The sequence below is a fragment of the Pipra filicauda genome, unplaced genomic scaffold (assembly GCF_003945595.2).
Source record: "Pipra filicauda isolate LSUMZ 115617 unplaced genomic scaffold, ASM394559v2 scaffold447_size767260_pilon, whole genome shotgun sequence".
Lineage (NCBI taxonomy): Eukaryota > Metazoa > Chordata > Aves > Passeriformes > Pipridae > Pipra > Pipra filicauda.
In genome coordinates, this window is record NW_024104584.1 from 351,632 (window position 1) to 368,010 (window position 16,379).

General features: G+C 40.1%; 1 protein-coding gene across 5 annotated transcripts in view; it reads right to left on the minus strand.

The window, feature by feature from the left end:
• The window catches only part of SLC38A9 (solute carrier family 38 member 9), a 51,729-nt gene extending 36,274 nt beyond the window's left edge, over nucleotides 1-15,455 (minus strand). Inside the window, exons 1-4 of one of the 5 annotated variants that reach the window (XM_039385880.1) lie at nucleotides 15,373-15,455; nucleotides 13,967-14,080; nucleotides 8,594-8,745; nucleotides 634-766 (exon numbers count right to left, since the gene is read on the minus strand). In XM_039385880.1, coding sequence (XP_039241814.1) covers nucleotides 634-766; nucleotides 8,594-8,697 — 237 coding nt within the window. In that variant the 5' untranslated portion in view covers nucleotides 8,698-8,745; nucleotides 13,967-14,080; nucleotides 15,373-15,455. Of the gene's footprint in view, nucleotides 1-633; nucleotides 767-8,593; nucleotides 8,746-13,064; nucleotides 13,161-13,966; nucleotides 14,081-14,993; nucleotides 15,226-15,372 lie in introns of those variants that run through there. The other 4 variants (XM_039385881.1, XM_027716357.2, XM_027716362.1 and 1 more) reach the window with 4 other exon arrangements.
• Nucleotides 15,456-16,379: the final 924 nt, after the last annotated feature.

Below are 16,379 nucleotides of genomic sequence, written 5' to 3' on the forward strand. Positions count from 1 at the left end.
CACAGTAACTATTGTACCAAATTACAGCAAGTCAACCATTGTAAATCACAAAATGTTTCCAGGACACTACATTATTAAAAAGAAAAACCAACAAAAAAAACAAATCCAAACAAGAAAAAAACCCCCCAAACCAAAACCAAACCAAGCCAAAACAAACCAACCAGAAAACCAGATAAAATGCTGTACTATGTTTATTTTCTCCCCGGGGAAAAAAAACAACAGTTGATAGGATTTTTAGCTAGACAGCAGAAATACGCATTTTTCTTCTGCAAAATGTCTGTAAAGACACTAAGCATGGATCATGCTAGTTCAATAGTTCAATCACTGCAGCTGACCACTGCTTAAATCTTATAGATGGGAGAAATGAGGTCATACATCTGGGCAGCCTGGATCATGTTATAAAATTCAAGTTGTTTGTATGTTTTCTTTTAATGGTGAAGGCATTGCACAAGAAGTAAATCACAGCTTGTGATAAAACAAGACCTATTTAAGGCACTCAGCTACCGGTTATTTAGTTCCGAGCAAGCTGCAGAGCGATTCTTCCCCACCTTTTATTTCTGCTGCTGATACAAATCTAGGTTGTGGAAGACCCAACATGCCAGAGACCACCCAGTTCATGTGGCCCTGCCTTACCAATGCCCTGTCTGCAGGGGAGGTGAGCCTGCTATAGTAATGAATCCGCTTATTCATTGCTGAAGCTTCCTCAGTAACTCTTTGCACATCATTGTTCACACTGACTATGTTTGTAGGTTCCACATGAAATGGTCTAAAGGAGAGGAAAAAAAGAAAAAAAAAAAAATAAAACCCTTAAAACCCTAGAATACAAGAGCTAACACACAACTCACAGAATAGCTCATCAACACTCAGGATGATTCTCTTATTCACTGACACAAAGCAAATGCAAAAAAATATCAATGCCATGAAGGAAGCTGCCATCCATGAAAGAACCATGAGTTTATATCATCCATATTAAAATGGCCTCCTGCTCAGATTCTGCAGGGCAGCCTAACATCGAAATTCAGACCTAATATACAGTCTGTTAGTTCTCAACAATGAATCACACCAGAAATACATGTTAATAACCTTGGGCAAGCTTATTAGAGCTTATAATCAGTGTTCCCAGAAATAGTGATGAGGAACAGAAAGCATGAGAATGCAGAAGCAGAAAGCAAAGAGAGGAACAAGCAGTGGTAATGAGGACCACCTATAAAAAAGGTTAGGAACTACCAATTTAGGCAAAAAACACTGTATGGAATTGTGTTTAACGGGGAAAGAACCAAGCCCAAATAAGTCCATGTGCCCATACGTTTTTTAAGCCAATGCAACGGAGAATGGAATTTGTCTCCCTTCCTCTTCCCCACCTGAGTTAGACTGCAGGCATGGTCACAGACACTGAAGGAGAAAGCAGGCACATTACATGCCCCTTTTTTTCTCTGCACTCACAGAGGTAGAGCAAGCAAAGTGAAAGTTACAATACAATATAAATCCAGCTTCATCCAAGGGGCACTACTAGATAAATGTGACCAAATCAAGATATTGCAAAGATTTTTTTTTTTAATCAAGTATAATTTACTTCCATATAGGTTATACTATGCTCTAGCATACATTCACTTCTAGCACTGACAAGTTAATTTCTCAAACAAGAGAGAGGACAATGGCTGCCTTTAAGCCCTGGTATGTTGGTGTTTTTTTCCTTTTACCAGGCTTTTTAATTTTTAAAACTATCTCAACAGCTTTCTGATCTTCTTCCAGGTTGATGTTTACATCACTTAGAACAAGAACCACTCCAAAACCAGGACCCACAAGTTTCTGACTACCAAGGACAGAAATTAGGTCAGAAATAAATCAATGCCATTTCTCCTGTAATATAAGCAAAATCTATTTGAACTGACTGATTGTCAATACCCATTTCTGTTCCAGACTACAAAGGAACTTGGTCAACCCCTCATGCCCCAGCTCTCAACACCAATAAGCATTTGTACCGTGACACCACCTTTCATCTGGAAGGAATACAAGGAATACAGTTTTCCTCTATCTTTGGAAGAGATTAAAGTAGGTCCCTATTCCTGTGTACTTGAGGGGACATAGTAGGTAGGATTATTTATGAGACTAAGAAAACCTCACTCACAAAAGTGGAAAATAGAGAACACAAACTTCCCTTTCCACAAATTCATTCTTTTCTTCATCTTAAACTTAATTAATTCTTACATCTTGCTTCATCAAGTAAAAAAATGGCTTAGATTTGCTAAGTTGTTTCCCACTTACTGAAATGCAAATGAACACTGAATTTTTAAAACACTCTCAATTGCCTCTTTTTTCCTATGATTATGAGGGGGGAAATCTCTGGTTTGTGTTTGATTTTCTGTGGTGTTCTTATAAACAATTTAGAGAGATATCTCAACTGAACAGGAATAAATTTTAAGCAATAAGCTTTATTGCTCAAGTCCTAGGCACATGGGGCTAACTAATTCCATGTATAGGTAATGTGCAAAAATACTCGTGGATTGTCAGCTCTAAAGGACTTCATCTGTTTTAGCTTAAAATTTATGAGTCTGATCCAATCACTGGACACAGCTAAAACTACTTCATTAGAAGACCTGCAAAATAAAGACTGTAGCTATGAAAACAGGAAAAGCAATATGCTTAAATGCAGCCCCACCTCCAGTCATCTCTCTGCTGATTTCTTTTTGAATCAGTGACACACACTGTACTTAGGACACTTAAAGGTATGTGTTTTGCTAGTTTTACAGCAACTACATAGTGTGAAGACCTTCATGAAGATTTCCTTGAAAATGGTGTTCAACAACTGCTGATGTGGACGTCAAAGAAAATTCTTCCAGAGTGGAAGACAGCAGGAGATTATTTTTAAAGTAATTTAAGTAGAAGCCACAGATGATTTTAAAACTGAAATAATAGAAGACATGAATACAGCATCCTATTCTATGGGGAAAGCAGTGTTGTTAGTCAACAACCAAATATAAAGAAAAAAATCACATGCAGCAAAAACCTATCTGTAGGTAAGAAATTCTTTAAAGACAATTAATTTTCTTCAGTACTATCAACAGGGTCTGGATTAAACAAGGAATTTTTGGTATAGCACAAAACAGAAGCGTATGATCCAGAATCTAATCTATGGATAAGGAAAATAAAATTTAAAAAGTCCTAAGAAATTCTACATATCTATTACTTCTACCTCCTGACTGAAGGAGTACACACGTTTATTGCTGCCAATACTTGAGCTACTTCCCCTCCTGATCCCTTCTACTGTACATCTGTTGAAAATGAAAATTATGTTAAGCAGCAGTTCATTTTGTTTCTTCTGGGGTACCACTGCACTAGGTCTACTGAGAAAGTGACTGCTAAAATAGACTGACCAGACTGACCACCCATCAGCTTTATGTTTCTTGCAGATATCTTTGAAATCAGTCTGACTTGGATGCTGACTCTGTCAGTCTGACTCTGCCTCCCAAGAGGGAGGCTGGGAGGGAACCTTCTTCACTGATCACCACTAGAAAAAGGTAGCATTCTGTCTAGGATCAAGGTCATTTCCCTGCTCCCAGCAACACCCAGATCAAAGACTGATTGTAGGGCATATGCAGACAGGAGCCTAAGAAGCTCTCTCAAAGACTCAAAGAAATTCTCGAAGACTGAGATTTTCAAAGCCCAAAGCAGGTAGGATATAATCTTGGATATATTTTGAAAAACTCTGTTTAGGAACCATATGTCTAGTGGGCAAGCACTCCTGTACATGCAAGCATTAGCAGCTGCAACAGATTTCTATTAAAATACACTGATTTATACAGGTAATTACATTATATGTCTCACATGGCAAAATTATTATGAAAAGGATGGTGGACAACGTGATCTGGGGGAAGGGGAGAGGTTACGTGACTGGAGGGTGTGACTGTGGATGTGAAACAGTGCAGACAATTTCCATGCACTGAGATAAACTATAGTGTCCATTAAACTTTATCCATACTGAAACACACAATTACAATTAATATTTCATTAAATAGCCTGAAAAATAATGCTCTTTTGCCAGGGCATCTTTTACCACATCAGTAAAACAGAGCTGTTTTCCACAGCACCATGAACATGGACAACTGCAGGAGCTCATGCAGGAGGTCCACACCTTCCACACACTACACTCCACATGTGTACTTCAGAAACCATTCTCAGAAAACCTGCAGCTAAACTCAGCTTTTCTCACTCACACAAAGGGACAGAGAATAAGAATTCTCTAGATCTGGAAAAGAGAGAAGAGGGCTTCTGTCCAAACTTCTTATATTTTGAAGTTCAGTAGCAATATTTGCAAGCAAAGAAAATGAAGGGATGCTCTTGATAAAGGTTGTTTCCAAATATTGCGGTAGGCAAAGTTCGAGTGTTGGATTGGAGTGTTAGAGGGAACAGCATAATAGGAACACTGGCAAACTACATACAATTTTGCAAATGTATAAGGGTGCTACATCTTTCTTCTGGATATTTGCAGCAATATACTACAACTTTTACAGCAATGAAGGAGTAGGACTAACATCTATCTCAAGAAGCTTTAAACTCAATAAGATTGTTTTTCAAGTACCTCTGCTGAAGTATTTTTAAACATCAAACAACTGATTCTGGAGTTCTGATCAAAAATGTGCTAAGTATTGAGCTGTTACAATGGAATAGAATTTTTTGTGCCGCTGTGTCTTTTGGTTCTACATGACAGTATTAATGACTTCACATAACACAAACTTTTAATTTTTAAACAAATATGAAAAAGAAAAACTTCTTTACAGGTTGCTTTAGAATTTCTTTCCTCTTCTCCAAAAAGATCATGAGGAGCCATTTCTCTGACACTTCACTAATTTACTTTTCAGGAATATAATAGGATTGTTACACAGAAATAAATTAGTAAATTCCTATAGCTTTATTGTTTTATTGAGTTAACAAATTATTACAGGAATGTTGTATATGGCACAGGAGAAACTGAGGAGTAAAACTGATTTATTATATGGGACACTAAAGTAAGGAAAAGAAGTCATAATAAGACTATACTCATAAGATGCTATTTCATAATTGGGAACTGCCTATCTGGATAAGAACACCAGCCACTGGAACAGACTCCCCAGGGAAACGGTCATGGCACCAAGCCTGAGAGAGTTCAAGATGCCTTTGGACAACATCCTCAGGCACATTGTGTGATTTTTGTGATTGTCCTGTGCTGGGCCAGGAGCTGGACTTGAGAATCCTTGTGGATCCCTTCCAACTCAGGATCTTCTATGATTACAGATGTCAGTGTGCTTCTCTTAAGGAAACCTGTGCCAAAGAATTCCATGACTGACTTTCTAAGCTATCTAAATTTACTGAAGCATTGTAAACACTGTGCTTACAGTTATCCTGTAAGATCTTCATTCTCTTGGCAACGCCTTTTACTTGAAATTTTTCTGCTTTCATATCACCATTACAGTTATTACAGCATGAGCATACAAGTATCTTAAAATGCTGGATGGAAAACCAAAATAACCTTTCAAAGCACAAAATTTTAACAAGTTAAGAATCATAAGCTTTACCTCACCACATTTCAGTCACTGTTCACTCTTTTGTGTCAAAGGCAAAAATATTCTACTCTTTGCTTACAAAGAACTACGAAGGTTCTTAATTAGGAGTTTCCAATTCTTTCCAGCTGAAAAGAGTAATATTAGGAATTTGTAAAAATATTAGCAACAGAGAAAAATGGAAAACGCAATTAAGTAAAATGACCACATGGGTGTGGAGTGGTAAAGGCATAATGGATGCAAGAAAGATAGTTTTGGGCAGGTTGCCAACCACTGTCTGCTTTTTTGTAAGTTAAAAGAACTTTGAAAATAAAGGGAATCAACCTCTTTTGCATGTAAAAGGCTTCTCTGACTGCCATCTACAGACACTGTTTAATTTACAACTTTAATTTCACCTGCTGATGTCTCCTGCATTGTGAGAAAGAGGTGACTTCAAAAAGAATAGAAAAATGCTTAGAAGCCTTGATCTCCCTTTAGCAGGAGGTACTGTCAAGTTTTTTCATATGCAAAATAAAGAACACGAAACATCAACTGCTTCTTTGAAGGTTCAAGTATTCCTGCAGACAACTGCAGTATCTGTTGACATTAAAAAGATTTAAAGAACAACCAAAAGAAAACATGAAACTCCCTCTCTTGCATACAATAATCATCAATAAGCCACTGCAGCAATGAAATTCTAGTTTTTAAAGGGACCTACAAAATGGGCAAAACACATTAAATACGGTGTGAGTAATTCGGGGCATTGCGAAGAACAATAACATTCTATTTAAAAGGATTAAAAGTGGGTTTATATTTCCCCCAAATTAGCAAAACAATACTAAACAAAGTAATTTACAACTCTAACAAACAATTAGCTTATTGTTTGTGTGTAAACACTGAAAAGCATGCCTTTCAAAAATCCCAAATCCTCCAAGCTATTAAGAAAACCAAATAACTATGCAAATGCCATCAAATCTCAAGCAACTCAAACAAAAGAACAGAACAGCACAAAGACAAACGGTAATTACAAGCAAATCAAACAAAACCCTTGAAGAGCTATCTCAACCAAAGGAAAATGACCAACCACCAATGTCGGGTCAGGTTTCTGAACAGCGAGTCAAAAAAAGGAGCAAAGTAAGCAGACCGTACTTTGCACTGTACTCCCGCACTTGCACTGTTTGATACTTTTATGCATAATAAACCTCCTTCCCGTGAGCTGCTATTCCCTAAAGGTCTAATGAAGAAGCCCTTCATACTGCCCACTGCTTTGACTACAAGTGACAGAGACCCTGATGGCCTGTTCTAAAGTCTGCAGCTGCCTCTTCTAATACACAGATGGAGTTCAAACTAGTTCGGCCCCACTATGATTTCCAGGCCTCTCTGATATCCCAGGGCTCATGCCCTTCATCTTTGTCCCTCTGCATGCTTAGAAGGCAAAAAACTAGATTGTAGAAAATGGGGGAATGAACTCAAGAGAGGAGAATTACGGACAAAGTAAACATATCTGCACAGCTGGAGGCTGTGGACACCTCCACAATCCAAGTACATTTGCTTTCAGGGAGGGAACCAAACGCCAGGCTATGGCGTTTTACGAAGTTGAGTCTCCAAACTTGGGAAATCACAAAGAAAAAAGCCAACAACACAATAAGAAAACAATACCTAACCTCACTTAAAAAAGTGAGTCTTGGCATTTTGATATCTCAAAAAGATGTAAACCTCTCTCATTGCCACTGCATCACCATGCCACCTGAAACCCACTGCTCCTCTTTAAACAAAACACATACTTCCTTCAGAACAAGGAGCTTCCAAAAGCCATATAAACTAGCAGTCTTCTTATGCCAGGAGGGCCAGGAGGGGCTCAGATACTCCCCAAAAAGAAGTTAGAGCAAGATTTCGTTTAGCACGATTGCCTTTTCCCACATGGAAGTACTCTAGTTTCCTAACCTTTATATACAGGATTCCATATGCTCCTGCACCTGTGCTCAGTTTGTTCCCCTGGGCTCACTCAGACCCTTATCCTTCTTCCTTTGCTGAGCAGACAAAAGAGAGATTGTTTAGCCCCTGGCTCGCATATAAGTAGGCTCTGATGGCTTTCCAAAGCGGCAGGCTGAGACAGCAGCAAAGCACTACCATAAAAAACTTTCTTTGGCTGAAGTGAATCTCAACAACAGTATTTTGTATACAACAGCGCCATCTTCAGTTTCTTCAGGAAAACTGCTTTACTGAAATACGATGTTGGCTGCAGAGGGGAAAAAAACATAAACAGGGTCCAAGAGGTGGTACAGGGCTATACTTCATATAAAATTGCAGAGCTGGTGCCTCCAGCTAGTATCAGAAGGGCAGTTCCCACTCCAATCTCAGTTTTGGTTCCAGGACCAGCCCACAGAAATCTTAACTGCAGCGGAGGAAGTCTCCCACTCCAACCTCCTTCAGGAAACAGAGCTGTTAAACTCTCAAGAAAAATGCAAAATAACCACTTAGCTAGATAGGTATTGTTTTTGAAGGCACAGCAGTAAGGCTGGACTGCTGAATTTTTCATATTTGTTCAATCTCAAAAAGCACTACATATTTTTAACTCTAAGGCAGTAAAGGTCACTCAGTTCCCTTAGTACTAACAAAAAATGTATTTTTCCAGCATCACCTGCAGAATGCACACAGCATCATCTACACATACTGACAGCCATTTACCTACACCATCTGGCAAGCTTTCTTGCATGATCTCTACATTTCAGTTGGCTGTGCTAAATAAAAAAAATCACGCACCAGTATCCACACATGATATTCCATGTTTGAATAGCACTTTAAAAGCCACATGCCAAGTTCTTATTGCAGAACTCTCTCTGAAGTGGTGGCAATAGAAAAGTCTTACCCTTACAAACAAAACACAGTAATACCACTTGTTCACCTAGTGACTGGAAATAGAACATTATCATATACAGACAAAGTAGGAACTGTTTGTATTCAGATCCTGGTTTCCAAATGTTAGTCTTTTGTCTTTGTAGGATTCTGTTGTTAAAAGCAAAGATTAAACTACTCCTTGCTATATAATAATTCTGTAGGTTGAGCCTTCCTCATACCTTTTGCACTTATAGTCTTCTGGATTAAACTGTATATTCATGATTCCATAATCGCTTTCATTGCCTCCCACAGGAACCAAGATAGGTTTGGTATCCTCTTCCATATTTGGTGAATGCGTCTCCTTCTTTTAGATTCTGTCAGTTATTCAAGCCTAAAAAAAATGAGACAACTGCAGTTAAGTAAAACTATGTCCCTGCTACAAATTTAACACTGGCAGAGTCCCACAGCTTCAGAAGCTCCTGGGGTACAAAGCACCTTCACCTTGCCACTTGAGAATTCTCATTCCATAATGCAAACATCACAAGGCAGGTATGGTGGGAACAGTATTTTTTCAAAACACACTATCCATTTAAGTAAACTGGCCAATGTACAACTGTGCTCTAAATCTCTTTTAGCGCTGCAACAGGCAATATGAATTAAACTTAAATCTCTAAAGGAGCTGTGTAACAGTACAGCTGAGAATAATTTATCAGTTATTAGAGACTACTGTTTCACTAAAGTACTTCAAACTTTGCAGCAGACACATACATATGCAGTTTATTCCAATTCCACAACAAGGATCAGATTATTGCAGTCTACCGTGTCCAAGCTTTTTGAATTAAAGGCAATAAATGGTTTAATAATGCATTAATAACAACTATTACATGCATTCAGACCACTCCGGGCCAAATAGTGGGGAGCAGACCACTTTCAAGCTAATGGATTTCGACTTAGATTGAATTACAGTCCTCATGGGGGATTTTCTGTGGTCTTGTGCAGCTAAACAAAATGTAACGGCTTTAACAGCTCTCATCCCTGCTACCTCCTAAAGAATTCCTCAGCCAGGACTCCTTCAAACAAAAATGGTAGAAGGATGTGCTCTTTCATAATGTTTCAGAATGCTTTAGAATGTTAGGCTGATGGAAAGAGATGACAATCAGAGCTGGCACAAGGCAAGGAAGGATAGCACTGGATGTCTGAAACCTGGGGTAGTGATGGAAGAAGACAAGATGGAAAGAATAAGGTATGTATCATCCTTCTGCATCCTCATGGAAATACACTGTGAGGGCCCAATCCCAGAAATCACACCAACCCTAGGTAAGCAGTGACACAGTTCTACCCCTTCTTAGCTGCATGTTGTCAAACCTCTTCCATTAGCTTATCCTGTTAATACCTCTGGAAAAAAAAAACCCAAATAATCTGAAGGAGACAACGAAAAAGAAAGGAAAGTTCCACTCTCTGGCGTTGAAAAAAATTGCTAAAGGAGGCATAAGTAAACACTGAAGGAGCATACGACAGGGACTGCAGAAGCACTAAGGCTGGCTCAACCTGCTTAGAAAGTGCTTTGTAGAAGACAGACACAGGTAATGGCTCTCTGTTTGTAAGGGGAGAAAATCATTGGAGGGCCCAGTTCATGGAAATAGTACTGAAAGAACTAGTCCTGCCTTTGACAGCTCAATGGCATTTGTGTGATCCCACACTGAACTGGATGGGGAAGATGAAAATTAACCTTCCTTTCTTTCGCTTTAAATCCAAATCAGTGTTGAGCTTGGGGCTTGCTATCTGTCTGGCAGACAGATAGGCACACTTGCATGCCTGTCCAAGGAAGGGGATAGAGCATGGATTAAGCCATTTCATCTTGCAGTGCTGACGGTTTCCTCCTAGTTTCAACACCCATGACAAGAGATTTGAGCAAAGTTGCTGAGTTTAAAGGCATGATTTTAGCTCGTTCATTTTCTCTCTTTGAGCAGACATAAGTGATCAGTGGCAATAACTGAGACAATCTTAAGAGCCTTATTTGCACTCGCTGATAGCTTTTCTTTCTCTTGAACTTCATTTTTGCTGTTACACTCTCTAAAGCTTTTTCCTGTACCCTTTTCTAGAGCCTTTCCAAGACAGGAATTCTCTTACCCACACCAACTTACTGCTTCCTCACTTTTGCCACTCTAGACCTTCTATAAACCACCAGTTTTGATTCTTTACCCTGAAGTCCTTCTCTTCCACAATACTGCTGCTTGTTCTTTGGCCTCAGCTGAATGTCTTTCTCTCATCCTTCTCAGCTCCTCTGGTGACGCTTTAGCGAGTGGATTCCTGCTCCTCATTTCCTATTTTCTGTCTCTCCTACACACTGCCAAAATTGCTTTCCCAATCCGCCTTTACTTAGCACTGCCTATAAAGAGATATTTTAGTTCACACCAATATTTTTACTTCCTTTCATGTGACACTGTTCCGTTCCAAACTCCATTTTTGTTCACTTCTGTTGGTTCCCCTTATTTTTCTACAGCAACTATATTACCTCCTTTCTCCTTACTGGTATCCTGCACTCTTACTGGGGTTAAAATTCACCCCAGTGCACATCAGCTTCCTGCAGCAACTAAATACTTCTGAAACAAAACCACAGGCCCCAAAGATTTCACACACTGCTACACCTACACCTCTGCCATTCCCATTAAAACATGAGATTATCTTCTTTTATTCTATTATCTTTCTTACCTGAACATCTTTCATGATTTTATGAACAGACACACCTAGGTCTCAAACACAGACCCCTCATTTTTTCTGCATTTTGCATCTCTCTTAAGAGTTTAAATCACACTTCAGGTCTAGCCATAAAAATGAAGATGAAAATTTAAAGTCCTAATGCCTGAATTGAAAACTGAAATAAATTCAAATCCCAAATACTTGGAAGTGTTTTTAGACAGAAGTTTTTGTAAGACTGCAGTTCTGAGATCCCTTCCTTCCACAGGCCATGGTTTATGACACAGATTAAGCAGACATCAAATGCATATCCCTTCCTTAAAACAAATAATTTACTCGTGCTTTACAAATCAATCTGACGGATGCTGACAACACTGATTACCAGTTTGATTTTCTCCACACTGTGGCTATAAATCAAGAACCCAGAAGATTTTATAGTATTTCGTGAAGAAAAATAATCCTTCTTAAACATATCACACACTAAGTTTGGCTTACCAGCATGATTTTGGGCTTGTGGAGCTGCTGTTTTTTGACTCTTCAGGGTCACTTAAAAGCTGGATTTGCAAAGACAGTTTATTTTTTAAGTGCTTATTGTTGATAACAATGAAGCTTATGACCAATGTCTGGTTACTCTACAAACAGAGGCAGCTATCACACATGTAAAGGCTGCAGCTGAAGTCAGGACAGTTTAAAGGACAATTTTAAGCAGAAGAGCAAAATGAAGAACAATGAACCTGATTAGCCTCTCTTTTATCTACAATCTATGCTTTTTGACTGGACTGCACTCTCAATAAACATTTTTAATACATGGAATGGAGCAGTTGGAGACATAAACTCATGGTACTTTGTCTTCAGCAGTGCTATGAGTTAAAAGCAATGCTGTTCCCTGCTGCTCATGCTGTCTTTCCTCCCCTGTTTCTGGTGGCACAGCTATTTGTATTCTTTTCTGTCTTGGTGGAATAAGTAGGACTGTGGAATAGATCTATCTAAAAAATAAATCTAAAGAGGGATACAGTTGTTCTGGTGCTGGCTTGGGGTTGTCTAGGTTATAGTTTCGTAGAACCAGCAGTTTCACTGTCCAGTTGAAAAGACTATAAGTATGGTCTGGAGAAGAAGGCAACACTAATAGAAGTGTAATTAAAGCCACAGCCTGGGGGATCACACATCTTTTACACTATGTTACCCCTTTTCTTCCCCTTCTCCTTAGAGTCTGCTTCATGTAACACTGGACAGCAAAGGAGTGTATGTGTTATGCACCACTGAATGATGTTAAATATAAATATATTTAAATACATTATGTTAAATATATTATATATTTATATGTTATATATAAATATATATATTTATATATATTTATATACGTTAAATATAAATATAAATCAGGTTGTTCTCAAACTGAGCTTTCAAAATTTGTGGATTTTTTCCTGTGTTTTAATACCTATCCTTAGAATAAGGATAATGCCAGTACTTCCTATAGCTCATGGGCATGTTGAGAAATTAACTTTTACACAAAACTTAGTGATACATAGTAAACACTGCAAATATCATCCAAGAACAGTTATGATTTGTTGAGCAGCAAGTAAGGCAGATCAGCCTCACACTGAAGTGAAGATCAAAGTGAGTGCTAAGTACCTTTTACTAATTAACTGCAACTATAATCTTATTGATAAGGCAGGAACAAAGGAAGAAATTTTATGTTCTCCCCTGAAGCACTGTTGTATTGCTGCAGAGGAAAAAGAGACTCTAAGAATATTTCTCTGCATCCATAGTTCTTTTCCTTTCCAATCCAGCTTTGGCAAGGAAAGTGTTTGATTTTGCTTGTGAAACTCCTATCATGTAACTTAGTTCTCCAAGCATTTGACTCCAGAAGGAAATACTCTGGCTTTGCTACCCCCAGGAAAGTCAATGTTAAGTGCTGTTGAAACACCTCCCTAAGCTATGCTTAGGACAGTTAAGATAAAAAGGTAGCTCTTCCACAACAGCTATTAAAAAGAAAATACATCTTTGACATACCTTTGTAGTATCAAACCCCTCACAAATGTGGAGCAACATTGACACTAGCATCTTTTAAGAACTGCTGTACTCTGCCTTAAAGCATGCTCAGCTGTCCTTCTTCCACTTATGATGGAACGGCTACATCTAGAAAGAAAATTTCAAATACTTTTCCGGATATAAAAAATCCATCCAAACTGCTAGCACATCACAATATGTTTGGGATCCTCTTCCATGTAAGGGTTTACAACAGCAATCACTTTTTCCTATCATATGCCATCAACACAGTCCTCACCATCATTACTATCTAATCAATTACATCCTCAAACACCATTAATGTCAAGGTATCCTCCAATGCGCAGAATTCTGCATATACTTGGAATCCTGTTGTCCCTTTTCAGGATATAATTTCACTGGTTGCCAGCGGTGAAGCTTAGTATGACCTGTTGCCCTATCTATAATTGTCCTAGAAACACCTGAAGCACTACATCAGAAGGGCAGCAAAAGGGAACAAGTGGACCAGAATTTACTAATCCAGTTTTTCTGTTGCTGGTCATAAACTGTGAAGCAATACCTAAGGGTATGCAAGTTATTATTCCCCAGTCTCATTCCAGGAAAGACTCCACATGGCTTTCAGATGGTAATCCTAACAGGACTAGATCTTCATTAATCCTCACTCACTTGCCACTATGAGTTTCTGCTTTTGCTGCCTTCAGGTTCTCTCTCCTGGTTTCAAAATCTAAAAAGCATCAAGGAGCAAAGACAAGCCCTCATTGTAGCCACAGAATATTGGCTGTTCTGTGATCTAGTCCTCTTTGCACTGCATGGCAAAACCCTTTTAGTTTGCTTGGACAGTGAATTTAACAATGCCAGTTTATGTCCCAGCTACTGACATGTGTGTGCTGATGCTTTAAGACACCCACCTTGACAGATCATTCAGAGTGACAGGCCAGGCCATGCAAGAGGGTTACCAATCACGTTTACTCCACAGCAGGAACAAACTGTGTTCTGTCAGTCAGTCAGTCATCCCAGCCATCCTGTGAACACAGACTGTGCTTAGCTGCTTTGTAGGACTGGTATTTACCAGAGAACCTCCCATAGTGGGCAGGAGGAGGAAGGCAGAGAGGATCATTACCCCCACAGCCTCTATCATGCCATCATGGTGCTAGAAAAACAGCAGCTGGAGCACCGAGAGCTATTTATGCTTCAAATCTTATTTAGAGTCAGTGGTCCTAAAAACTCACCTCATACTCTTGGTTTAAATACCAGAATTGGCTAATCAAAGTATTTCGTTCAAATAAGGAAGATTATTGTTAGAAGTGCCAATTAGTGTAACCTGGTCTCCTCTTAGATTCTGAGCAGGTGAGTAGATGAATAAAGCTCAAGGCACAAATCTCAAGTAAGCTGCAGGCTGAGCATACATAAAGTATGAGAAATAAGTCTACACTGAAAGACAAGAACTTGAGCACAAGACAGCAGAGTTCCTCAGTTCCTCTTTTGGGGCAGCAAATCCTCCATCAGAAGGCACTGAAGGATTCTATACTGGTCCTGAAAGTAGCAGCATATATTAAGAGCTCCTTAAAACGGGCACAGTACACCATCTCTCATGGCATCTTATGGACACCTTAGTTTGTTCACACTCTCCTGCAATTGAATTGGTCAAAGGTGAGTAAAACTGTATAAGCAATGGAAGTTAGCAACTTTTTGAGAAAAAAAGACTCTTGAATGTACAAGCTGAACTACTGCTGAGCTTTTGTGTAACTCTGAACCAAGGAGTACATGGCCACTGCCATATGATAAATTTAAGTAAAATTAAGAAGAAACCGAACTTGTTTTGTCTTCAACAGGTAAAGCTTGTATTATTTGTGTATGTGTATACATATATATTTGTGGGGACTGTAAATAAATACTTACAAGAACACAAAACTATCACCTTAGGAGCTAACTTACATTTTAAACACCGTTTTTGCTTTTAGCTTAACGGGATCTCCCTCAGGCCCGTGAAAACTGATACAAGCATTTCGCTGCTCCACGGACCGCCCGAGAAGCTTCCATGCCGTTCCTCTACCTCCGACACTGCTCTGACGATCTGCCCACGTTCCCGCGAACCAAATACGGCGTGGCCGGTCAGCTCCCGCCGCCAGAGCGGCTCCCGCCCGGCCCCTCCGCCCCGCAGGGCGCCCCGGGCTGAGCCCGGCGGGGGCGCGGGGGAGGCGGCGGCACCGCCGCACCGTGCTCTGGAGCCGCTCCACACCCTGAGACCCCCACGGCGGCTCCCGCCGAGCCGCTCTGCCCTGCCTTGCCCTCGTCGCTGCCCCGGCTCCTGTACCTTGCTCCGCTCCGGCGGCCCCGCGGCGGCGACAGGAAGGAACGCGCAACGGCGCGGACAGCCCAGGGCGTGCCGGGCCGCGTAGTTCCCGCGGCGGCTCCGACGAGGAAGCCGCCCGGCCGCTGCGTAGCGCAAGGACTACGGCTCCCAGGGAGCCGCGGGGCGGGAGCCGGAAGGCAGTGTGTGTCAGCCCAGGCTCCCCTGTGAGGCCGTGGAACGAGTAAGCGTGAACTGAGTGTTGAGAGGAAAAGGTTCTCACTTGCTGGTGATGGCTGATGAGAGGCCGCTAGTGAAAAACAAAACAAAACAAAAAACGCCAAACGCACCAACAAAAAAAAAAGAAGCTCACCCGTTTGCTTCCATACTTTTGCAGCCCAACGTGGTGACAAAATGTATGCATAACCCTTGCCCAAAACAAACCGTGCTGGTCTTCACGTGACTGGCTACGCGCCTTCTGTGGGTAACCATGTAAAGTGAGCCTCCTGACCTGCTGAGAGAGGTATGAAATACTTGCTGAGCAAAGGACACCGAGCAGAATAAACCACGCGGACAATCTCCCATACAATACATTTAAAAAATTCACTACTTTTAATCCTAGGTTGATTTTGTTTGTTTGTTTGTTTGCTTGTTTGTTTTATGGGTTTCGTCTGGATTTTTTTAAAGTTTTTTTTTTTGTTTGGTTTGGTTTTTGGGGTATTTTTGTTTGGTTTTGGTTTGTTGGTTTGTTTTGGTTTGTTTGTTTGTTTTTCTTTTTATTTAAATTTGATTCTACTTAAATCAAGTTGGGACCATCCTTTTCATAGTTGAAACACTGGTTAACATCAAACTCCAGGGATATTTATAGCTCATGCTTGGAAAAACTGCTGAATTGCAAGGAAAACAGCAGAGATAGCTTCCCCATGTGAGAACAGTACAAAACAAGCTACACATAAATCCCACCCTGTACTTCCTGTTCAAGTGGAGCCTAAGCCAGATTGTGTGGCTAGCAGCAGGACTGCCCAACTGTT